Source organism: Terrapene carolina, unplaced genomic scaffold (genome assembly GCF_002925995.2).
Source record: "Terrapene carolina triunguis isolate 2854851 unplaced genomic scaffold, T_m_triunguis-2.0 Scaffold430, whole genome shotgun sequence".
Lineage (NCBI taxonomy): Eukaryota > Metazoa > Chordata > Testudines > Emydidae > Terrapene > Terrapene triunguis.
The window spans coordinates 1,285,776-1,311,684 of NW_020664781.1; the positions used below are offsets into that span (position 1 = coordinate 1,285,776).

The window sequence follows — 25,909 nt, forward strand, 5'->3', positions numbered from 1 at the left end:
CAGATAATCAAATTACACGATCTAAAAATGAGCAGAGAGAACATCCTTCCCCCATAGGCTGGAGCGAAGAGCCTGGCATTGGCTGTCATGAGGGCATGGGCGGTCTGACCGTGATCAGAGGAGTCAGGCTGGGTCAGATACCAGGAGGCCAGAGGGCAAAAGGGAGAGTCAGGTGTCAGGAAGCAGGTTACCGGGGGATCAGCGGGAGCAGGTGACCAAGGGAAAGCAGTCCTGAGCAGGGAGAACCCAGTTGCATGGACAACTTCCTGTTCCTGTACTTGGGTTAAACAGAGGCTGGGGACCAGTCAGATCCCAGGACGGGAGTCCTCAGTTAGAGCTCAGCTGCTATCTGGCAGCTGTTAACAGGTTGGGACCGCATAGCTCCCACAGTCCCTGACATCACCCTCTCCCCAAGGGGTGCCCTCAGGGCAACGGGGGCACCAGGCTTTTCGGGGTCACTCCTATGGAACGTTTGCACAAGTGCAGGAGCGGGTGTAACCCACACACCTCCTGGGCAGCTCTCATGCACAGGTGCTGGAACTGGGGGGGCCGCCGCATCCCCTGGCTAGACGTGGTTTCCATCATATCCAGGGTTTACTGTTTGGTTCAACGGTTCTCAGCCCCTCCACTATACAACCCCCTGCTCCCACGCAATCCAGCAACTCGGGAATCAGGGGTAGCGGGTAACAATTCCTGAGAGCTATCTGGTTCAACGCAGAGTTGGAGATTGCCATCTTTCTTCTCGATGGAAAGGACTGGTGCGCCAGCCAGCGAGGTCGACTTGCAGATAAGCCCTCGGGACAGGTTCTTCTGGAAGTTTTCTTGGGAGCGCTGTCAGCTTGGGCTCAGACGTGGCACGAATTTGTCCAAATGGTATTTTTGCACTGGGCTGCAGCTCTATTGGGCAGGTCACAGTCCCAGCGTGGAGGTAGTGGTTCTGCATTCTTCTTTTTCAAAAACATCGGCATAGTCTTGGTCTTCTGAGGGGAGTTCCGAGGTGACATCACTGGAAGGCTCTGGGAGCGGGTTGGGTAGGGTCAGCCAGGAAGCAGCAAGGATCAGGGGAAAGCGGAGAATGGATCACACCAAACGGTAACATTTCTCCGTGCTCCTGAATCACGGCCTCCAGGGGAGCTGTTTCCTCCATTACTGGACCAGAAGAGAAAGGGGAACTGTCAATAGCCCCTATAAAGTCAGGAGCGGCCTTGTGTTGCAGGGGAATCTGCAGGATCCGGGCAGCCACAGCGTCTATGAAGCGGTCAGCTACGCCGGAGTCAATGAGGGCTGGTAGGATGGGATTTTGCAGGGGCGCCCCCGGTATGTGCAACTGGACTGACGCCTGCAAGCGGGGAGACTTCAGGCAGGGCTCTGGATGTGTTCCAGTCTGGAGGCGCCTTTTCCCTGATGCCCTGGAGTTCATACGGGGCAGGCAGAGATGAAGTGCCCTGACTCGCGGCAGTACAAGCGGAGATGGTGCTGGCGGCGGCGTGGGGCATGAGCCGGAGAGGGCCCACATCTACCTGCATCGGCTCAGCAGGAGGCAGAGGTGAAAAGGCCACAGTAGCTGGATAGGAAGGTTGCAAGACCACCCTGGTTTCCTCCCTTTGTTCCTATAACCGACTGTCTCTACAAACCCAACCGCTCACAGTCTTCCACTCTCCCGGAGAGCTCCTCCATCCTCTATCCCCTCCCATTTCCTTTGCTATTCTGCAGATGCTGGGACCGGCTTCCCACGCTCCTGCCGTGTCATGCGCACCCTTGGTCGGACTCTGCTGCTGCCAGTCCACGCTCTCTCTGGGCAGGAGCTGGTCTGTCTCTGATCCAGAGGACGTTTCTCTCGCCCCAGACAGTCTTCCTGAAAGGGTTGCTGGAGAATCCATGGTACCAGGTCTCACTTGTATCCCGATGTTAGGGATTGTGGGTCTTGAACCCTGGTCCACAGGGCTCTTCTGAGCCAGGAATCGAACCCACCTCGCCCACACCCCAAGTACGTCCTGCCTCCCATACTGGGACTGGGTGGTGGGCACTGAAGAGTTACGAGCACCCCTTGGCACAGACTCTTCCTCACTTGGTGCAGTTCCAGCCAGGAAAGGGGCCACAAGGACGCCCCGTTGAGCTGCTATGTTCAGGGTGGCCAATTCTCACGATTGTTTCTGGAGCTGTGAGATATTTGGTGGCTTTGCTAAAGCCCCAGCTCCCAAAGCCAGGGGTGTAGGCCAGAATCTCACACTATGGTCCAATGAAAGCTAAAGCCCTCCCTGGCCTTTGGGGCAGCAGAGAAAACTTAGAAAGGTTCGGTTTGGTTTAAAGTCTCATGATTTTAAAGCCACCCTCGTAACTTTGGGGGGCCCAGCTCATGAATCTGGAGTGCTGGGCGTTGGCAGCACCAGGCATTGCATCTCTCACAGCAACCCCGGGCCCGCACTCCCTTTCCCCAACGAAAGAAGTGATTTTTCTAACCGCTAGCACCAATCCTCAACCATCTCTAGGGCCTTTCTACATGAACGCCAGCAATGGAAACCTTTCCGGCACAGCTCTGCTGCATGATGCACAACAGACTCCAGCTCGTCATCCCGATAATAGCCCCGCAGAGCCGGCACTGCGAACACGAGGGATGAGTCAGCAGGCGGAAGCCCAAGACCCCCAGGGAGCAGGAGATGCTGAGCCAGAACGGGGCCATTTTTAGAGTCACTTATCAGACCAGAAACGCACCTGCCAGGCCATTATGTGGCTTACAAATTTCACACGTCATCACAGCTGGGGCCCGTTTGTGCTACGCCTTCCAACCAGCAGAGGGCGATACTGCTACAGGTAAGAATCTCCCAGACCAGCTGATCAGACAAACCTCTGCAACCCCCAATCTGCCAATCGCCAGCCCCCGGCGATGAAATATCTGGCTCCTCTAGTCACGGTCCGAGGCTCCCGGATCGTGCTGGGAAGCCGTTTTCAGAGGTTGAATCAGGATTTGACTGCTCTCCCCTCAGAGCATCCTGGGTGAATGGAAACAGACCCATGCTGAGCTTTTAGAGAGTGATTACTAGGCCTGGTTGGATAGGTGGGGGGAGAGGGGGGTGTCTTAACATCCCTGTTCCCACCCCGGCCAAACCCTCCCAGCTTGACTCAGAACTGCGCAAAAAAAAAAAAAAAAGATTGGGTGGGAAAAAAATTCATAGTCACCCCACAAAAACACAAACCCACCCAAACGAACCAACCCACCCAGCGTTTTGTTTCATACAATTTCCTCTCCCTGTGACATCTTGGGGGATTTCTGGGAAGTTTCAGGAGCTGGGACATTTTCTGTAGTGAAGAAAGTGGGGCGAGAAAGACAAGAATTAAAACAGCTAAGTTTGCTCAAAAATTTGCCTTTAGAATTTCTCTCTCAGACACACACACACACACACACACACAACTCCCCTAAAGGCAGCCTGTGCTAACAGACCGAGCAAAGGGCTAGCAGGAACAGCCAACCCAGCTCCACCAACAGGCTGCTCTCACCGGGTCTACTCTGAAAAGGGCTTTGTAAAAAGGGCTTTGTGGGGCTCCATTTTACCAGCTCCCAGAACAAATCCGATCAGATCACGAGTCAAGAGATGCAGTTTTCCTTACAGCCGTCGCTGCAAACACCCTGGCATCTCTCGAGTCAAGTTGGCCTGCGGCCTCCCTGACAACAAAGATGCAGCCACTGGCACCTCGCTAATCACTAGTAGTGGGAAGCCTGCGCTTTCATATGGGCGCAGTTTGCAAAGTCACGCGTGTAAGGAAGCCAACAATGTCTGAGCACTGAAAACACTGGATGGTAATGGATTACAAATCCCAGTGATGATTGAACCTGGTCACGTTCTAAATAAAAAGAGCTCTCAACCGTGGTTGGAGCGGTTTCCATCACTTCACGCTGGCTCAGACATTCCTGGCTTCAGAGTGATGTTTGGGGTTATGGTGTGCGCTGGTTGTGTGGTGTGGGCGGGTCGTTTGGATTTGTACAGAGGAGTGAGCATTGCAGCGAGGGGCTGTGTATCTGGGCTTGTGGTGTGGGCTGGTTGTGTTGATTTGCGTCTGAGGGGGTTGTGCACCTCTCCTTGTGTTGATTTGGTCAGGTGGCAGTTGGGCAGTCTCATATAACCAATGAAATGGTTGCATGCAAATTGGCTGTAGAGTAAAGGGTGGGGATTGGCTGAGTTACCTGTGATATCACAACCGGCTCGGTCTCTCAGCCTGGCATAGAGACATAGCTCACTGGAGCCGTACACCACGTGGGGGTAATCCACTAAGTCAAAACGGCTGAGGATGTAAAAACTGGATGGTAATAGACCATGAATCCCAGTGATGGGTCAGCCTGGAGATATCCTGAACTGAAGGAGCTCTCAGCCAGGCCTGTAGCCGGGTCCCTCCTCTCACACTGACTCAGACGTTTTAGGCTTCAGAGCAACACACCGAGCGACATTCCTAGAATAGCATTACCCAGGTTCTTCTGACAATGTGGGAGCAGCTCCCTCCCCCGCAGCTGCATTGGCTCTGCGGGATGAATCTCTTTTTGTCATCACGTCCGTTGCACATGCGACGGCAGGTCTAGCGAGCCAGAAGGTGCCACTTTTCCCCGAGCGGCACCTGGGCCTTTCCGTAGCTGTAGGCAGACCTCTATCGGCAGCTAGCCCAGGCTCACAACAGAAATAAACTGAGGGGCTGGGAAGAGAACCCAGAGCTCAATGCCCGGGCCGGTGCTGAATCCAGTGCTCAAGTCAGTCCCTTCAGCTCTGTAGGTCCCAGATCCCCCGTCTTTCAAATGCCGAGAATGACCCCTGCCCACTGCCTTCCTAACAGGGGCCAGCTGGCTTGGCTTGATGACTCACACTGGGGTCTTAGCATTCAGCGTGTCGGGTTATATCAACGATTGCCTTGCAAGGCAACATTACAGTCCTAATATTCTGAGGGATAGAGGCGAGCATCGTCCAGGAGCCACCCCCTCACCCCGTTCCTCTTCCCACATCAGATCCTCCCCCTCCAAGCTAGCGGGGAGGAGAACCAGCCCGTGGTGCTGCCCCAGTGTCCCAGAGAAATTCTCAGCCCTGACCCCAGCAGTCATGTGGTAATAGAACGTGGCATCATGAGGCAACTGGACTGGGCCAGTTACTCACCAGCTTTGGCACGGTAGGAAGAAAGCCTCAAAAGGTCGGGAGCTAAGGAAAGGGAATCCAGGCCAGGCCTCTGTTCTGCTCTCAGTCCCTTGCCATTTGCTTTTCCTGTCTAGGGTGACTGGGGGTCACGCCAGCCGGCTGCAGCTCCTCTCCCCAGTGGCTCAGTGAATCCACTACCCACAGGAGTCCAGGGGGGCTGGCACTGGCTGTAATAAGCTCCACCCCATCTTCCCCCCTCTGCATCGGCATTCACCAGTATCCCCTGCAATCGCCACATGCTGGATCGACGCCCTCCACCAAGAGGGCTGCAGGGAAACAATTTTCTCATCATGTCCATACAGCACCGAGCGCAACGGGGCCGCGGTCCGGATCAGGCCTCGTGTGATCACAAACAGTGCTCACCACCAGCACGAGCGCGCAGCCAGAACCGGTTCCTGCCCCCTCCCAAAGCCGGTGCAAGGCAGGGGCTCGTTTTGACAGCAAATGCTGCACCGGCGGCAGTGAGCTCACTGCCCGTTCCTACAGCATGAATCTCTGGGAGATGGTGTAGGCACTCACTTGAGTTCCTACACCCACCACAGGGGGTTCGGAGAAACTCACGGTAACCATGACAGCAAAAATATCATCCAAAGAGAGATTCTGACAAGGAAAAAAAACCCCCACCATCTTACCCAAAACAGAGGCCGGCAGCGGTACACTGCGTTAGGGAACTGGCCTTTCTACTCTATAGGCCAGAACTCAAAATCCCAGCTCTGCTCACATGGCAAGAGAGCAAGCGGCTTGAGGGCGACAGGTTTGTATAATTTTTGGTGGTGCCCAGAACAGGTCCAAGCAGAGCCGTCCCCCGTCCATAGGACGGACTGGGGCAAGCGCCCCAGGCCCCACGCTTCAGGTGGACATGGGGTTCAGGGCGGCTTGGGGGATTAGCACGGGGCCTGGTGCTGGCAGCAGCAAGCGACCTGGTGCCAGCCCGCCCCATCGGCTCCCGGTGTCACTCGTGGGAGGGGGAGAATCTGGAAAGAGGCGAGGTGGGGGCGGAGCAGGGGTAGAGCAGGGCGGGGGCTTGGGGGAAGGGATGGAGTGGGAGTGGGGCAGAACGGAGCTGCTCGCTGCTGCCGGTGCCAGGCCCCCCCGCTAACCTCCCAGGCCACCCTGGGCCCCGTGTCCCCCTGAAGCATGGGGGCCCCCAAAGCACCAGGCCCAGGGCGATTGCCCCAGTCTGTCCTATGGACGGGATGGCTCCGAAAATATAAGCCCAAACATTGGAGGAGCCGGGCCCACCTTCCTGAATATTGGTGGAGCACCGGCATCATGGGCCCATATAACTCGCCGCCTATGGGGCTTCCTCTTAATCCCCAATAGATATTGGTCTACTGGACAAAGCCATTTTGCATGAGTAGGGCTAGAGTAGCAGGTGAGGGGTGGGCAGGACTACACCAGCAGGGGGGGCTGCGAGTCAAGTGTGAGGTGCATCAGCAGAGCTGCGGGGTGTCCGAGAACTGGGCTAGCAGCAACTTTTGCAGAATAGGGTTGAAATGCACTGGGAGAACTGGATTTGGAGTCATGCTGACGGGGCTTGGATTGTGATAGCAGGGTGGGGAAGTTTGCATGAAGTGGCAGGGAGCAGAGGGGGAGGGAGGCCCTGCACACACTGGAGACTGGAGAGCCGCAAGATGAAATTCAGTAACAGGAACAGTACGCGATCATGCCAAATGCTGTTCTTTCACACCGAGGAAACATTTGCATCTTGGGCGCATTCCAACACAGGTAATTGCAGCCTGACTCAACATGGCAATCTGATGCATAGACTTCTTCCCTTCCTGTTCTGAACTTCCTTGTGCAGTGATGCTGAGCGCTGTTAAAAACAGCTGCTGCGTTCCAGCCCAGAAGTGGCTGCATTTCAGCATGGCTGACGCAATCCCTGGAACGGTATATAGTTTGTATGAAATGCTTTGTGGGCGGTTACTTTAGGGCATCCCATGTTGACACTTTAACACATCTCGAAGGGGGCACACCTGGGAGAGAAACAGTGCGGTATGGGGGGAGAGACCCCCTGTGGCCTGAAAGACAGGAGACTGGAGTGATAGAACGGTGATGAACTGCGATGGCCAAGGGTCGCACTACTCCTAGAATCCCCCTTCCCTGCAGGTGGTGGTAAGTTTCTGAGTCTAACTAGCCCTGGCGGATCAGGACAGGGACCCTTGTCCCCAAAGGGTCTGCAGTCAGTTTCCCCTGAAAATGGGGGCTCAGGTGGACCCCGCTGCACCCCGAAAAGGGGAAGCCCTAAGGCCTTATCCAACTCACCTCTGCTTTGCATGGGACTCCCAGAGAATTTCAGTGCTGCCTCAAGGGCTACTCCAGCTCCTACGGATGTCAGTGGAGCCGGAGCAGGCCCTGAATCAGCGGGACACAGGACTCCCTCCAGGAGAGGCCAAGAATGCTGCTAGCCTGACCCTCCAGGGCCGACAGACTCTAGCTCCGCTCTTCTGCACGGCCGTCTGGAGCGCTAACCACTAGGGCTTACTGCTGCCCTGGAAACAAATGGGGTTTAGCGCAAAGTGCACACAACACTCACGGAGCAGCCCGGACTGCACCAATGAAGTGGAAAGAGGAGTCGGACTCCAGCCCGGGGCAGGGAGCTGCTCTCGGCTCTGCTAGACAGCAGGAGCCCAGCCAGCCATTCAAGGGGAGGGGACCCTGGCCCAGGGCGAGCCATTCAAAACCCCAAGCCAGGGACCATCCAAATCCACTGCTGCTCGCACAGGATGCAACAAGCGAGCAGAGATCTCTGAGTCAGGGCAGTTATTTCCCCACTCAAAGGAGCCTCACAGGCAGCAAATATTCAGGTAGCTTCCCACAGTCCCCAGTATGTGAAAATGGGGCCCTGATCCAGCACATGGTGAGAGACAGTCTCTGTCCCGACAGCTTACAGCCTGAATAGGCTGGACAGACAGAGGGGAAGTAGCTAACCCCGGGTCAGACACCATGTCAGGGATCCCCTGGTTCCCCTTCCAGGGTCCAATCCACTACAGCCCACTAAAGCAGAAGTCGTTGTTGGGTGTTTGTGCAGCTCCTAGCACAATGGGTGGGGGGTGTCTATATATATGAGAGAGAGAGAGAGATGGATGAGGGCTCCTAGGTGCTGCCGCAATACACAAATGATGATAAACCCAAATAGGTCGTATCAGCCACTTCTGCCTGGAGCGTCACCTACCAACGGGTGCAAAGCGAAGTGACAAGGTCTGCAGCAGCGTCAGGCTGGGAGAGGGACGCATCAGTCTCCTAGCACACCCAGAACTAGCGGAGGGGGGCTACATTTCGGGCAGACACACAGGTGATGCCCGTTCCCACCCCAGTCCAAGTCTAGCAGGTATCACCTGGCACTCATGGGCTATGCAGCGTGTCTGCCAGCACTGAATTAAACATGGAGCACAGACTCTAACCGAGCTGTGTGAGCTACGGTAGGGCGAGGATCCTCGCCTGAAACCCAGCCAGAAGTCAGCAGCAACACTTGGCATTTACATCACATGGGGTTGGCCAGTCCATGGGCAGGCAGCGTTACCAGCTCTGTTTTGCAGAAGGAGTAATGAAGGCAAGAAGGATGCTCAGGACACTAGCTGAGACCTATGTTCAAGTCCCCGATCTGCCAGACTTGGGTCAGACACTTGGCCGCTCTGTGCCTCAGTTTCCCCATCCATATAATGGGGATAACAGCCCTGCCCCATAGGGGTGTTGTGACAAGGAATGGAATCAGAGAGGTGTAGAGCTGGAAGAGGTCTTTTAGTCCACCCCCCATGCTGAGGCAGATTATGAAGAGATCAGATACTACAGTGAGAGGCCAGATAAGTACGGGAGACAGGGCACAGAGAGGTGAGGCGCCCCAGAACACACCGGGAGCGGGACTAGAACACAGGTCGCCTGGCCCAGCGCTGTATGTACACGTGCCTCAGGCTTGTTACCTCAGACTGGCCAAACCAGCTGGGACACGGCAAACCAGGTTCTGCACCGGAACGGAGCACTCCCGGATCGACGGCGTACGCCCTGCGCCAGAACCAAACACGGACGCCGCTGCCGTGAGCAATGAAGCAGCACTAGCGAGGCAGGAGAACCCAGCACCACTGAGTATTTATATCGCGCTTCCTGGGTCGCTGAGCAAACTCCGCTCCCTTTGGAAGACTCGTCACTGACACAGGCCAGTGCTGAGCACTTCCAAAATCCGCCTCCCCCCAGCAAATCAGAGGTGTAGTGGGGGGAGGGGGGGGAGAAGTGTGTGGAACTAACCTAAACGCCACACTCCCCGAAAGAGAAGAGGGTACGAGCTGTTTCATGGGATCGTACGCGGGGAACCGTGTGTACAGCTCGCCGCTGGGACAAGCTACACGCATGGGAAGGAGGGACCAATCCTTCCGAAGAAAGCAAGATCCACCCAGTCTGGGGTGTCAGGCTGAGTTTGGGGTTTGGGCCCCCAGCCCAGCAGTGTCCCCTCTCTCCTTTTTCCCGGGGCTCAGCATCTGTTTTCCTTCTGGCTTCCAAGGACAATAACCCTCACACCCCATCCCTCTCTGGGGACCCAGGAGGGGCTATTAAACCCATTTCACAGACAGGGACATTGAGGCACAGACTGACTGATTGATGGTGGCTTTGGGCAAGTCACTTAGTGTCAGAGCCAAGAACCAAAGCCAGACCTGCCTGACTCCAACCCACGTGTTCGTTCCCCCAGACTGCACAGCCCCCTGGACTTGGGGTTTCATTCACAGGCAGATGCACAGCTCAGGAGGCATCCAGCTCCTTGGGGAAGCTCAACTGTGGCCCTCAAGGGTGACTGTGCCAGAGAGAAGACACGTGCATCTGTATTTGATGAGGAACGGAAAAGGCATTTCGCCTAGAACGTTACTCCGTAGTGGAGGGGGAGCTAGGGAGAGAGCAGAGCCCTGGAGCTTTCACAGGCTGGGGAGGGGAGCCCGGGGAACAGCATAGCAGCTGGTGCAGCAGGAGCTGGGGTCCCCGGGACAGAGAACAGGAGGAGACAGGCAGCAACAATTGGGGGCGAGGGGGTGGGAGGGGATGCAGCTGAATTTGAGCGTGGAGCAGGGGAAATGGTTTGAGAAAGGGACAGCGCCAATGTTCCCTCTCATTTTTTACATCCATGTGCGGAATGAATTTTGTTATGCGCACCAATATGGAGGTGATGTGTGGCGGGGGTGGGGCCGAGGGGGCTCAGGGCTGGGGCAGAGAGTTGGAGTGCAGGGGGGTGAGGGCTCTGGCTGGGGGTGCGGGCTGTGTGGTGGGGTGGGGCCGAGAGGTTCAGAGTTTGGGAAGGGGCTCTGGGGTGGGGCCAGGAATGAGGGGTTTGGGGTGCAGACTGCCCCAGGGAGAGAAGACTCCCCCAGCCCTCTCTCGCTGCGGCAGCACGGGGCTGGGAGAGAAGCACCTCTCCAGTCCAGGCCCTGTGGCTGTGTGCCTGCACGGCCCTCGATAGCCTGCTGCATGGCCATGCGGCTTAGAGGGAACTTCGGTCAGCTCTGGGGCAGAATGGGGGGGGGTGTGTCATGGAGGGACATACGGGAAAGCAGGCAGATTTGGAAGCTGCTCCTGGGAACATGGCCTGGCTAGGAGGTAGGGGAGCAGGCCAGGCACCCCGCGGGATAGAGGGATTAGTGCTCAGTCTTAAAACACACGCGTCGGCATTTCCCCGTCTGCCGCTGATCTAAGTGCCCAGGATGAGCACGAAGAGGAAATTAAGCAAAAGGCCAGTTTGAGTTAACGATCAGGGACTAGCAGATCTAGCCGCTCTCAGAATCACCTGCCCAGCGGGAAGGGTGGAAACCCCATTACACCAAGTCCTATCATTCATTATTGGTATCACTGTCACGCCTATTAGCCCCACTGTGCCGGGCGCTGCACAAACACAGAACAAAGACAATCCCTGCCCCAAGCAGCTTGCAGTCGAAGACAACGGCTGGACACAGACAAACCGACAGGGGAGCACGGAGACCGTACTGGTCAGCAGGATGGGCAGTAGTGTCCGTGCGCCACCTGCAAGTTATATCGTAGGCTGGAGAAACCAATCCTGTGCTGGCCCGAGGGATGGACAAGCTGGAGCCTCTCCCCAACAATGTGATTTTGTACATCTACAGCGGCTCTCATCGGAGGATCTCGGAGCACCTCACTATGCTTATTAATTACCTGTATTCCGAGAGCACCTGGGGACCCCTCTGAGATCAGTGCTGGATGCTTCACAGATGCATGCTCAGACAGACGGTCCCTGCCTTGAAGAGTTTCCAAGCTCAGCAGGCAAGACAAAGGGTTGTGGGGAAACTGAGGCAGGGAGCGAGAACATGACTTGCCCAAGTTCACACAGAGTCAGTGGCAGAGACAGGAAGAGAACTCAGTTCTCCTGACACCCAATGCAGTGTTTTAGCCACTAGACCATGTTGCTTTCCATAACCTCCCTCTGAGTTGAATGTTGACAGATTGGTAAACTGAGGCACAGGTTGGCACAGCAAGTTGCCCAAGCTCACACAATGAATCTGTGGCAGAGCAGAGGCTGGCACCCAGGATCACTAGCTCCCAGCCCACAGCTCTAGCCACTAGGTAGCACTCCCTCCTGATGATGCACATTAGACACTAGCGTCCTAGCGCGTGGTGTACTTGGCACAAAGGGATCGGCCGACTCGAAGCGCCTGTGTCTATGCCTACGTGTCACACGCTGGCCAGAACCGGTCCGACTGGAATGGTCGCCGCGGGTGAGTCAGCTCCCTCCAGCGAGAGGGGAGGAAGGAGACTGCCCGGGGATGACTGTCAGTATCTCCACACCCTCAGGCGACCAAGCCAGCATCTTGATCCTCAACAACAGCTGGGCCAGTCCCACATCACCTGGTGGGAACGGCACACGGATCTGGGCTGGGTAGGGGCTGAGACGTCAGCAGGTCCGGGAAGTCTCTCGGGTCTCGCTGCATTCTGCAGCCTTGAATCAATATTGACTCTTGCGCTGTGACACCAGGCGGAGGAGGGGAGAAGAAAGAGAGGGGAATACGGTAGAGGAGTAGAGCCAGTGAGGTAGGGCAGATTGCCATTGTTATTCTGTGTATTATAGTAGCACCCAACCGAGATCAGGGCCTGGGCGTGCTGGGCGCTGCCCACTCTGGGCATCTCTACACTGCAATTGGAGGGGCCGTTGCAGCAAGTGTCAGTACACTGAGCTGGCTTTCACCTAGGTAGTGTGAATACCAAGGGTGGTGAGACGGTGGCAGCACGGCTGGTCCAAGCCCACCCAGCCCCTGGGGTACTTCGTTCTCCCCCGGCTTTGCTGCCGTTGGTACTTGTGCCAGCTAGGTCAAAGCTAGCGCCGGTACCGCTACATGTGCTGCGGTCTCACCTCTGACCACCGCTCCGAGGGTGCATCTACACAGCAGCGAGCCCCTGCCCCACCGAGCTCACGTTCTAAGTAGATGAGGGTGGTAGGAGGAAACCGAGGCACAGAGAAGGGACATGACCGGCCTGAGGTCACCCAGCAGGCCAGCAGCTGAGCTGGGAACAGTCCCCAGGTCTCCCAGTCCCAGGCCAGTAGCCTGGCCACTGGAGCATGCCACCCCCCGCCACCAAGGGCCAAAGTCACAGGCTCCGTTCTCATGGGTGCAACCAGAACCCCGCAAGACTCCAATTCGTTCCCAGCCCAATGAGCAGTAGATGAAAGGAGGCGAGGCAGATCTTGGGGTTAAGGCAAAGAGCTGGGAGATGTCACAGCTTGGTTCAGTCCCTGTACCCAGACACAGGTTCAATCCCCCAGCTCTGCCACAGACTCCCTGTAGAACCTTGGAAAAGTCACGGATGCTCTCTGCCTCAGTTTCCCCAGGTGTAAGCTGAGGGCACCAAGAGCAGCCATATCACAGGGTGGTCACAAGTCTTCAGTTGCTAACATCTGAGATTCTCACATGACTGTGCTAGCGCAGGGCAGAGCCTGAGCAATATTAATGCCATGCCAGCGTGGGAATATCAACGTGCCGCCAGTGTGCCCATCGCCATAGTGTCTAGGCTCCACTGTAATGTCCAGGGGCCACCGTGCCCCAGTACCACCTCCTGATGCAGCGACCCAGCAGGGACGTTAAGACCCAGCGGCTCTTCCAGACGTTCTAACGCCAAGGCAGGCCAGGCGGGTTCATCTGGCCTCCTATCACCACTCCCAGGAGCTGTGACAGCCTTCACTTGCAGCTCAGTGAGCTCAGAAAAGGGCGGGCGGGGGAACCGCTTTTGCTTTCCAATGCCGGCAAGTCAAAGGAATCCAGCCCTGCCGAGCAAGAGCTGAACGACCGACGCAGCGGTGAAGCCGGGTATCCCTGCGTTTATGAGTGCTCTACAGTATCGTTTACCTCAATGCACTTTACACACGCTGATGAATTAGCCCTCCCAGCAGGCCTTACTGCCTCGATCTTACAGCTAGAGAAACTGAGGCACGGGGAGGTTAAGCGACTTGCCCAGAGTCACACGACAACCCAGTAACCAGAAACAGAACCCAGGAATCCTGACACCTAGTTTCCCTCTCTAACCATTAAACGTCACTTCCTCCCAGATCTGAAGAGAGCCCCCAGGAGTCCTAAGTCGCTGCTCTGACCCACAGCATGTGCTGCCTTCCTATTTTACATCCGACGGTCAGCCTAGACCGTTAACAGCTGGACTCGGCCCACGCCGCAGCGGCTACAGAGCACGTGGGCAATCACGGAGAGCAGCTGACGCCGTGGGTCTGGAAGGAATGAGAGGATTTCCTGACCCCACGGAAACATGGGGCAAACGCACAGCCAAGCCACAAGCTTTGGCTGACTCCAGCGAGACGCTCCCGAGCGTGCGTCTAGCGCTGACGGGCACAAGGCTGCTGCAACACCTCTCACTGCCCAGAGCCCTCCTAGGCACCTGCAGGGCTTCTGGGAAACAGCTGGCCAGCTTTCCTGGAGCAAAGCTTCCTGCTGGTTAGGGAGTGACCCAAATATTGGTCCTCCTGCATGTTGCCGTGGAGCGGTGAGGGATCAGGGGGCTTTGGGTGATGGGACGGTGTTTGGGTGATTTAAACCAGATCTCAGGGTCTCTCTCTCCCCCCCCCCCCTTATTGCCGAGATAGATGCAGCTAGTAAAATAACTGGCATTGGCTAGTTCAAGGTACCCTGCAAAGGCTGGCGAACTCATTTGCTTTCTTGGAGATGAAGAAGCAAGCGCCTTTAACGTCAATACCATCAGGAACATCCAATCTGCTCTTCCCTGGGGGACCCACCAATGGTCTCGGGCACAGACAGTGGCCTTCTTCTGCCTTTAACTGAATCCAGCAATGGCCAGACCGACCCGATCAGAGCACAGGTCCCAGCAGCCCATCTCGGACAGTGACCAGCACTGGCTGCTCCAGAGCAAGGTGCCAGAAATGCCTCAATGACCCATTTTGGAATCATCTGTTCCTGCAGGAAGTTTCTTCCTGACAGTGGGTGGCTTATGCCCTGAAGCATGGAAGTTTATATGTTTAGCCTCTCCTGTAACTCTAGATTAAGCTACATAAGCCTCTAATCCTTCCCCACCACCAAGGGGTGGGGGAAGCTGAAACTTTCATCCCCCAAATGTTTCCCAGGCATTTGAGTTAAAGGCAGAGGATTTTAAACAGCCTGACTAAGTTCACCATGCAAGGGAAAGCTGGTTGCTCCGATGTCATAAATCTGTCAGGTTCCCAACCAGACGCAGACTCAGGAAGAAACAGATTAGATGAGACCTGAATTTCTAATGTAGAAACAAATCAGGAAAATGGCTTTTAAGAGAGACTTTGGAGTTTTCTTTAATCATCCTAAAGCGATAGAAGACAAAAAAAATACAACCCCTCCCCCCTGCCCCCGTCCGTTTGCTGGCCACCTTTACACTGCTAGCCCCGGATGGCTGGACATGGTCATTTGCCCACGTCCTTCGCCCCACATCACCGCGTGCTCGGTGAGGGCTGAACGTGCCCCTGCCTTCACCCTCAGGAGCTTTTGGTTTTCCTACAGTGCCAAGGGCACCAGAGGAGACTCACATCCTGAAGAGGGGGTGGTGGGTTTGCCTTGGGAGGAGCTGGGAGAGGAGCTAGGGGAAAGGCAGCCAGGACGAGAGGAAGGAGAGAGGAAGCAGCGGAGGAGCAAAGGAACAGGGAGGGAGGACGCAGCCCCGCCCCGTGCGGAGCGAATCCTCCAGTGACAGGACACACCCTGCAGCTATCGAGTCAGCGAGGTTTTACAAGAGAGCCGCCGCTCCCACACGGTGCCCCCACCCTCTAGGCATATGGCAGGCACGAGGCACCCAAAGCTGCACCCAGCGTGCACTGGAACGCCAACCCCTCGCAGTTTCTGGCCTCCCCCGGCCTGGCTGGCCTGCCACCTGCTAGTGCGGAGCAAGCTACGGACGCCAGCTCAGGAGCGGGATCCGTTTCCAGCGAGGCGTGCGGCAGAACCTGTCTGACGGGAAACTCAGACACACGGGACGTCAACTGACACCCCGCCACAGAGAGCGCCAGGGCTGGATTAGAGATCGCGGCCTGCCATGGGCTGCCCCTGGCCGGGAGCTGGTGAAGAGGCCTAGAGAGATTCTCAGCTGGGATGGAGGGAGCGGGGAACGTCACTGGGGCTTGCAATGGCTGCAGGATGCCCCTCTGCTCCACCCCAATTCCATTCTCCCTTGTTCCTCTTTGCTGCCGCAGGGGAGGGGCCATCTCCGAGCAAGCACAGGCCTGGGCCGGAAGGCCCAAGGTCCCTCCCGCTCTCCTCCTGCTTCTGGCCACCCGAGGCGAGCCGTTGAGCTGGAAAGGTGAAAGGTGCTGGCTGGGTGACCTCGGACCCTGTCAGGACAGCGACGGAGCGACCTCGGCCTCCATCGTGACCCGGAGGGGCAGGGAGCTGGGTGGCTGTAGCCCGGTCAGCCCACGTCAGGGCCGAGTGCCAGTTGTTTGGAGTCCCGTTGTTCTAGGCGCTGTCCAGACAGAACATAAAGCTTGTCCCTGCCACAGAACTAGGTACAGTCCAGCTGTCTTACTGTTCCTATTCCCCAATACATACTCGGCCTTTCCCTCCAGGTCACTGCACCATCCTTGCCCACACGCCAGCCGTTCCGGGAACCCGACTAGACCCCTCGATCAGGTGGGGCGTGTCAGAGGTCAGGTTTCTAGTCCACTGCATTCTGCTGCCAGCACCAGACAGACCCGGCACCAGTCCAAGCCACAAGCACAGGGCTGCCCGGCCCCTCGGTGCAAACACCCCAGGCTCCCCCCAAAAGGTGCCACCTTTTGCCCCCTTCCCCCAAAGTTTATTCTGTGTTAGCTCAGCCCCTTTGGAAGTCTCTCTGTCTGTCTCTCTCACACACGTCCCCCAGCCTCCTCGGAAGTAACCTTGAACGGCTTTTATCACAGATCAGTTTGGCCCAGTGGCTTGCATCCCTCCTGCGGAATGGGCAGCAGAGAACTGAATTCCCAAGTAGGCTACAAAGGGGTTTAATTATTAACCACGAGGTGCCATTCATATGTTCCAAACGTGTCATTTGAGCCCAAGTCAGCACATCCTATTGTACGGTCTCAGGCGGTTTTTCTGCCGGATGGCTAATCATTACAGGAGATCATGCTCCATGACGCAACCAGAATACAGGCAGAGCTCTTCTACGTCCCTCTCATTCATACTCCACGAAACCTTCGGCGCTTGGCACCATTCAGCTCAGCCCCTTGGATAAACAGTCATTTCCATACTGCCTTTGATCCTCCAAGGAGCCTAGAGTGCTTTCCACCCCCCACAGCCATGGCTTCACCCACTGCTGGAATGAAACCACGGCTGTCAGACAGCCCCCCGCCCCACGACCCAAGAGTCCGGGGCACGAAGGGAAGCAGAATGCCATGCTGAAATCGCAGAGGGTGGCTTTGATCTGAGAACCGAAATCAATGCCACAAAGCCTCTGCCTAGGCCCCTCAACCGGAGCGTGGCAGAACATTTCCGTAAGCTAACGGAGGCCAACCAACGTCCAACAGGACGAGGACGGGAAATCCCTGTGCACAGCTGGAACCGCAGGGACAATTTCAGAGATTGTCCCGTGGGCAGGCCAAGCGCGTTTAACCAGAGTGGGATTTACCGGCTGGGCCAGTGACATCACCACAACAGTGGCCAAGAGTCCCCTAGAGGTTTCCTGGCCAAGCCCAGACCAGTTAAAGCTCACACGCCAGCTCATAGGCAGTGGCACTGTTTCACTTCTGGAGATGGGGGTCACTCGTGCATCCTACAGAGATACCAATAAAACCGTGGCCAGCAGCAAGTCCGTTAGTGGTTAAAGCACAGGAACGCAGCTCTCCCAGCTCCCACACAAGTCCTGTCTCCGCCACTGCTTGGCTAGGTGCTTATACGGCTCCCATCTCCGGCATCCTCACGCCTGACAAACCTCGGTTCCAGCGAGGGCTCCGCTATGTGGAACAAGAGCCACCTCCCGTCACAGACCGAGCATCCGCCCATCAGGAAGGTGTTTCCAGAGAAAGGCGGCGACTCTGACCTCTTCCAGGCCGCTGGAGCGCAGGTGAGTGCCAGCGAGACCAACCCCACCCGCTCAGACCTGCTGTGGCACCAAACGCCCCAAGCCGCTCACTCAGCGAGTTTCTTTCGACGCACAGGCCTAATCTGGGAAGCTCCTTGTTTTGCGAATCCAGGCTCAGGGCCAGAGGTAAGTGACTCCTATTGATCTGAGTGGGACCTACCCCGTAATAAGACCAGAGGCCTCCCACCCCTCCTGCCCTACAGGTATGTCTGGGTATGTCTCCACTGCATGCAGGATCTCAGTGTCACTCAATAGAATGCACTCTTCAGGCCAGGAAGTGGCCGAATGCTCCAGGGCTGCTGTTACTATTCAGTTACAACAAAGACCTTGAGACTTATAGAGGAAGGATGGTTGTGTGGTTAAGGCAGTGAGCTGGAACTCCGGAGACCTCAGGCTCCCAGCATGAGCTGGGATAAATCATTCCATCTCTCTGTACCTCAGTTTCCCCTCTGTAAAACAGAGAGAGTCCTCCCCCCCTCCCCATCCCCGCTGCCTGGTCTAGTTAAGCTATCAGCTCTTTGGGGCAGGGACTGGCTCTCACCATTTATGTGTTTGTACAGCGCCTTGCACAATGGGGCTCCGATCTCAGCTGAGGCCTCTAAGTGCTCCTGTAACACAACAAGGAAAGCAGGGGTCTACTGTAAGTGTTATTAACACAGCTTAGCAGCGGGTGCTATCACTTCTGCTGGTCTCTCAATCCACTAGGGCTATGGAAGGGTGGCAAGGCAGCTGCCTCCATCAAAGCTCAGAGACCTCCATTAGGACTGAGAACTTTTAGAGGCACGTTTCCACAATCCTCGACGTGTCAGACTGGAAGGGACTTCGAGAGGTCGTCAAGTCCAGCCCCCTGCGCGGACGCCGGGCCAAGCAAACCTAGACCAGCCCTGACAGGTGTTTGTCCAGCCTGGTCTTAACACCTTCAGGGACGGGAATTCCTCCCTCAGAAGCCTAGTCCAGAGCTCAACTCCGCTATCATCAGGCAGGTTTTCCTAATATCGAACCTAAATCTCCCTTGCTGCGGGCTGAGCCCATCACTTCTTGTCCTCCCTTCAGTGGACGTGGAGAATGGATCAGTCCTGTTGATAACACACCTTAATAGATCTGAAGGCTGTTCTCAGGTCCCCTCTCAGCCTTCTTTTCTGGAGACTAAACCTGCCCAGTTTTTCTAATCTTTCCTCACAGGTCAGGTTTCCTAACCCTTTGATCACTTCTCTTCTCTGGACTCTCTCCAGTTTGTCCCCGTCTTTCCCAAAGTGTGGTGCCCAGAACTGGACACAGTTCTCCACCTGGGCCCTCACCGGTGCCAAGCAGAGCAGGACAATGACCTCCTAGGACTTACACACAACGCTCTGCTAATACAGCCCAGAATAGTCGCCTTTTTAGCAGCTGCATCACATTGACGACAGATATTCAACTTGTGAACCACTAGGACCCCGCAGATCCTTTTCAGCGGTGCTGCTGCCTAGCCAGGTACGCCCCAGAGCCTAGTTGTGCATTTGATTTTTCCTTCCCAAGTGAAGTACTTTGCCCTTGTTGCTATTTAATTTCATTTTGTTGATTTCAGACCAGTTCTGATTGGTCACGGTCATTTTGAACTCTAATCCTATTCTCCAAAGTGCTTGCAACCCCTCCCAGGTTGTCTCCCATAAATGTTATAAGCATCCTCGTCACTCCATTATCCAGCTCATTCATGAAAATATTGGATAGTACCAGACCCATGACTGACCCCTGCAGGACCCCACTAGATATGTCCCCCCCATTTGAGAATGAACCACTGATAACTATTCTTCATGTAGGGTCTTTCAACCAGTTGTGCACCCACCCTATAGTAATTTTATCTAGACCGTATGCCCCTAGTTTGCCCAGGTCATGTGGAACGGTCTCAGAAGCCTTATTAAAAATCAATGTCTAGCACGTCTACTGCTTCCTTGCCCTTCCTTTCTTTGACAGGGAGTGACTGGCCTAGCGGTTTATAGTGAATGTGCTACCAGCCTCCCGAATCACTGCGCTCTCATACGGCGAAGCCTGTCGTGCCCTGGTTTCATTGTTACAGCCCCTGGGGCATGCTCAGCCGGACATTATGTCCTGCGCTCTCCAGGCCAGAATTTAAGGAGACCCTGCGTGATGAAACTAGGTATCCCAGCCTCAGTCAGTCTGGGAACCAGAGAGCCACAGGGCCTGTGTGCATCCAGCACCCTCAGTGGCAAATCCCCTTGACAACACAGTCCTGCCCCATCATGATGGTATCTGAGTGGGCTAGTGCATGTGGTTACAGGGACCCCAAAGCAGCGTGCAAAGGCCAGAGGCAGAGATGTGCTCATAAAATGAATGGGGCAGGCCCCCGGCCAGCCAGCCTTGCTAGCTCGCAGGAGACACTGCGCTGCACAGATTCAGCGTAGCCGCCGGAAGGCTGCAGCGCCCGATGCAATGCATGCTAAACCTCAGCAACGACGAGTGTGCCAACCTCTGCGCTTTCACCGCTGCCAGGCCCCAGACGGGGACATCGCAGAAAGTTACCGAGAGGGGAAGCCTAGGAGAATGGGGGCACCCTAAGGCCCCGCCCCCCAGGTCCCGAGCGCTGCTGCGTAGGCGATTTGCAAGTGTTCTGTGTGCAGACCGCATGGGAGAGGGCCAGGCAAAGAAGGGTCCCTAGCCCTTGGGGAGGTGAGGACAGCGGACCTACAAAGCCTGCTGCCATGGGATGCCAGAGCACACAGAGATCGGTTTTCCTTTACGTGACTGAGCTGGCCAGCCCTCCAGCCAACAGGGAGGCTATCTCCCTCCCAGCCAGCAGCGGTCTCAGGAGGTAGGTTGCTCAGAGCCACCCGCTCTGTTTGTTTGCTCTGCATCTGCAGTGCAATGTGCTGCCGGGCACACACTGCTCCCAGCATGCTGTCAAGGACAGGCCGGAGCTTTCAGGTTTGTGTTGCAGCCAAGCAAGGTTGCAGTCAGTGCTGGGAGCAGCTGCTTTGCAGGCCCGGGCCTACTGGAGGCAATCCCTATGCTTCAGGGTAAAAAAAAAAAACAAAAAACGCTCCGAGCTAGAGGCCGGATAAAACAGACCCACTAGTAACAAAGCACTCCAAGTTTGATGGGGCAACTACAGACCCAGAGGAGAGATGTATGGTCAACAGGAGCAGCAGCCCTATGGAAGGATGTGGACTAGTGGCCCGAACACACGACCAGCAGCCAGGATCCCTGCATTCTAGTCCCGACCCTAACCATGACTCTGCCTGAGAGCTATGCCCTGGTGAGAGACTTTCAATTTTTGAGTGCCCAACACGAGACCCCTAGGGCCTGCTGCTTCCCGAGAAGCCGAGGACCCACATCACCTATGGAAGCTGTGGGCGCCTCTGCATAGCCAAGCCTAGAGCATCTCAGGTCATGGAATCATAGGGTTAGAAGGGACCACGAGGGGCATCTAGTTTAACCCCTTGCCAAGGTGCAGGATTTGTGGTGTCATGGCTCCAGCCTCCTTCTGAAAACCTCCAGGAAGCAGTTTCCATGACCCCCTGAGGCATCTGTTCCATTGTCCTGCTGTTCTTACAGTTAGGAAGTTTTTCCTGAGATTTTATCTGGTCAGGCACCTAAAAATCAGGGGCCACTTTGGAAAACTGTAGCTATATTCTCAGTGTCTGTCAACCCCCTGATGAGAATCTGCTTCCATCCCTGACAGCGGAAGGGGTTGTCAGGTGAATTCATGCTTCATGTGTTAAGGAAAAACTAAGTGTTGTTATAGAATTGCACCACTCAGCCAGTGCATTATGGATCTTTCACTTTCTCCTGAAGCATGAGATCCTGGCCATTGAGGGACACAGGCAACGTTTTACATACAGACCCCCAAGTCCGTGTGAGAGTTTTCGTGGATTTCAAGGCCTGTCAGGACCATCACAAGTAATAATGATCACCTAGTCTGACCTGCTGCACAGCACAGACCAGAGAATTTCAGCCAGTCATTCCTGCATGGAACCCAATTACTTCTAAATGTGGAGTGGGTGTGAAACGTCATTTTGACAGCCCAGACTGGCTGAAGCCTTCAATTTGCCCATAGTGATTTTTTCAGGTTCAACTCACCCACTCAAAACCTGGAGAGTGGGAAGCTCTCTATTCGGTATAGCAGGCTAAGCCATTGATTTGTGCAAAATCTGTGCTTTCAGTTTAAAACAAAAAACAAACAAACATGCAGTTTCTAGGCCTTACCACTGCAAAGAAAACCTTCCAATGTTGCCTTCCTGGGTCTGCCTGCAGGCAGCTCCGGTGCCTCTGTGGCTGATCAGAGTTTGTCAAGCATCAGCCCAGTGAAAGTAATGACATTCTGCTGCTGCCATTCATAACCCAGAAAGCAGCTGAGAAATGGTCAAGAAGTCAGGCGAGTTTGGGGAAAGCGCTGAGGAGCAGCAGCTGCAGAGGCAGGCACAGGAGCTGACTGAGGAGAAGGAGTATCCAAGGATGAAGGGGAGGAGAAGGGTGAGAGAGAGATTGCCCTGTGCCACTGAGGCCAGGAGGCTGAAAGGGAGAGACAGAAAGCACAAAGGCGGTGAAGATTCATCTCAGGCTTAGTTGCGGGTTGGTGGAGGCCGACAGGAGAGGGAGCCCACCCACCCACCGAAGCAGAAATCCCAGGATCCTCTTCCTTCCCAAGAGTGGCTTCCTCATCCAGGTGCTGCCTCTGGAACTTGATAGCTGGAGCTCCCCACCACCTCCTCTGCCCCCGGCTACCAGGAGTCGGGCAAGTTTTTCCACGCCCCGAGCCACGTAACCGATCCAGTACAGGTAGCGTTAACGCAGACAGTGCCTCGGTCCTGTCTCAGTGGGGCGTTCAGCCCCTGTGCCCCTTTCAATCTACGGCCACTTTGCTGAGGCTGCCCGTAAAGGAGCCAACTAGTGCACGTGGGGGGGGGGTTCTGCAGAAGGGACACTTGTCTGCTTCTGAATTGAGACGCACAAATGCACTTCACGTCGGGGACACCAGAACAGGGGGCCTTGAGATAGGAGGGTCTTTCAGATGCTTCTGACACCTGCTGTGAGCTGGAGTGGCAGGATCAGGAGCCTATTCTCAGCTCCCAGAGCTGGCCAATGCCACCATCTCTTGCTCTGTGTTTGTTCAGCACCTTGCTCTGGTCCTGATCGGGCCCGGGGCGTGCCCATAACGCAGACAATTGCTACCAAGAGCCAGTCCTACTCTATTTTATACAAGCTCTTATATATCCCTTATTATCTGAGCACCCAGGAAACTCCAGGTAGTAATGGATCCAGGACTATCACACACACTCCCCAAATCCCTCCTTGTGCGTGCACTTTTCAGACCTGGCCACGCCAACTTCCCTGAAAATCCTTACAAGACACGGGAGATGGACAGACCTTGCCCCCAAAGTGAGTCTATGGTACCACACAGGGATCCCAGCCTGGTCCCATCGTCCTACCCAGCTACCTTCTAACTACCCAGACCCAGCAGGGGCTCTGGGGACACGGAGCCTCGGCAGCAGATTCCACAAGGATCTAAGATGGATCCGGCTACTGCGCCTCGCATTGAACTTCTTTGCTGAGGCTCCCGCAGGCTGAGAGGGGAGGCGCTCGCGGAGGAGATAGAACGGTGTCATGCGTTTGTGGGCATGGGCTGAGTGTGGGACAAGCAGAAGAAGCCTCGCTAATAGGCGCGGGGTCTATAACCGTTCTAGCCAAAGGCATCTGCGAGAGAAATGGAGTCACAGCTGCAAGTTCTAGGCACCAAAGGCCCCGATCGCACACTGCACTGGACTAAGGGACTGCTGCTTGGGGGCAGGGGACAGAGTAGCTTCTCTCTGCAATTTGGGATCCAGGGCTCAGGCCTGTCCTAGCTTCTCTCTCTGCTGCTTGAGGTGCTCCAGTTCCCAGTTCATCCCAATCGACTGGTGGAAACGGCCCTCAGAAGGGAGGGGTCAGCTCCTTGGTCAGGCAACTTTGCTGATCCCGACTTTCTGCCAAGCGGAGAGCTCCCAGGGGGAGGTGAGCTGGCTGTCCTGCCCCCTGCTGGCTCCGCGGAGCCAGCTGTCACCATTAGTAAGGGAGCAGGGTGGGAGGAAGAGACACGAGCCAATTGCAGATCAGCATCATGCGTTACAGGCCTTGGAAAGGTACATTTGGGCACTTCCTGTTCACCTCAGCACATTGTCCAAGGAGGAGAAGCCCGTGCAAAATTCAAAAGCAACACATTTCAAATGGATACAAAATGCTGCGTTAAAGAAAGTCATTAACCTGTGGAACTCACTGCTAACAGATATTTAGGCAAATAGCTCAGGATTAGAGAATATGACGTGCTAGGACACTGGCTAAAACAGAAGAGTTGTAAGAGATACCCTGGAGTGGAAGGACTGAGTAAAAAGCCTAAGCCAGGTGGGGTTAGGAAGAAATCTCTCTCTCACACACACCCTTGTGGTTCAGTATGGCACCATTAGGTGTATATATATAATGGGGATTTTATGCCAGCATCCTGCCACTTGGAAACAGCATACCGGGCCAGATAAGCTATCTGTTCCACTAATGTAAGAAGAGAGGGTACTACATAAATCATTGATCTGATCAGGTGCATGCAGGGGGAACACTCCGACACAAAGCCCTACAGTCCCACCAGCTTCCTGGCCTGCACGATGCACCTAGAAAATGAAGAAATACAGAAGCAGGAAATACACAAGGAGTCTATTGCAGCCCACTTCTGCAGTGTTTTGCAAACAGCCTGCTTAACTCCAGAGTGCGTGGGCACAGACAACACAGAGGGTATGTCTACCATTCCCACAGATCCCAGCCGGTTTCTTACCTTGATTTTATGCAGGGATCTCTCCACCTCCAAGATCTGAATCCACACAACAATTCCCGATCTGTTATAAGTTTGACTCCAGCCTGCGTCCGAGTTGCATTCTGTCCGGAAATTATTAAAATCCCGATCGTCTGGGATCTGTACGCTTTCCCGGGTGGACATGGTCTTGGAAGGGACACTGACAAATTCTAATTTTAAGTTTCCTTAACAACAATAGGCTCTGTGGGCCTTTGACGGTGTCTGTCTCCCCCCTCACTCCAAAAAAATTGGAAATACTGGTTTTGCCCTAATTAAGAGATTCTGAAACCAGAATGGTTTTGTTTTTAAAGGGGGGGGGGGAAGAAGAGGAGATGGTTTCAGAACAGGCAGGAAAAGCGGATTTCAAAATGAAGTTCTCTACAGTGAGAAGCAGAAGCTATCTCCTAAGGATTCCTGGTGGGGAGGAGTCACCAGATAGTTCCCATACAAACAAACAAACAAAAAAGGCAAAAGAAAATAAATATTTCAGCCCAGGCTGGAGGAAACCCCTTGAAATATCACTGGAGAAGTGTGTGTGGAGATGGAGTCTCTTCTCTCGGAGGAGGGGGGGGGTGGCCTTTTCTCCTTGTCCCCCAGGCGTTTAATGCCCCGCTGCCTCGAAACCGGCCCCTTCTGCCCAGGTGTGCCACCAATGGAGAACAGGTGAGTGTTATTACCGAGGCAGGGGGGGGCGGGCTGCTTCCTCCTCTAAGGCTCTGCCTCTGTGAGCGCCCGCAAGCCACGCAATCTGCCTCCCCGGGAGGCGACGATGGCAGGGACCGAATCCAAACGACTACAACCAGCCCAGGGCCGGGGAAGTGCTTGATTGCCCACGGAGAGCTGCAGCAGCCGCAGGTCCCCTCTCCTCTGGCTCCAGCCCAGGCTGGAGCAGCAGGTTAGCAGCTGGGCTCTGCAGCGGAGGAGGAGACTAGAGCAGGTCCCTGGTGCGCAGCAGAATCGCGGCTCCCAGGGGAGAGGTTCCACCCAGGTCTCCCCCCACCTTGCGCCGGCTGATCCTGCCCCCCCCCCTTGCAGGCCTGGGGCGCCCCGCTGGGTGCTGAGGGCCGCAGGTGGAAGCCGCCCCCGCCCCCTGCCTTTGGCTGCGCGGGGGTGTCGGTCCAGGAGGTGACACTGACAAGCCGAGCCAAACCCCAGACACAGCTGCACCTCCCAGGGCGCTGCCGGAGGATCCCGCCGGGTCCTAGCTTCCCTCGGACGCGGCGCAGCAAAAAAAAAAAAAAAGGATGGGGCGAGATAGTGTCGTAATCGGGCATTACAGAGCAGCCGCCGGCCGGGCAGCCAGGCGCTGGTCCGGGGGGGAGGGCAAGGCGCTGGCCTGGCATTCAGCAGCTTGGGGTTCAGGTCCTGTCTCTGTGTGCCTGGCCTTGGGCAAGGCACCTCG

General features: G+C 55.6%; 1 protein-coding gene across 2 annotated transcripts in view; it reads right to left on the reverse strand.

Moving 5' to 3' along the window:
* Positions 1 to 25,060, reverse strand: part of STARD10 (StAR related lipid transfer domain containing 10) — a 42,225-nt gene extending 17,165 nt beyond the window's left edge. The window contains exon 1 of one of the 2 annotated variants that reach the window (XM_024199645.3): positions 24,490 to 25,060. In XM_024199645.3, coding sequence (XP_024055413.1) covers positions 24,490 to 24,651 — 162 coding nt within the window. In that variant the 5' untranslated portion in view covers positions 24,652 to 25,060. The remainder of the gene's footprint in view (positions 1 to 24,489) is intronic. The other variant, XM_029913051.1, reaches the window with a different exon arrangement.
* Between the last annotated feature and the right edge of the window lie 849 nt (positions 25,061 to 25,909).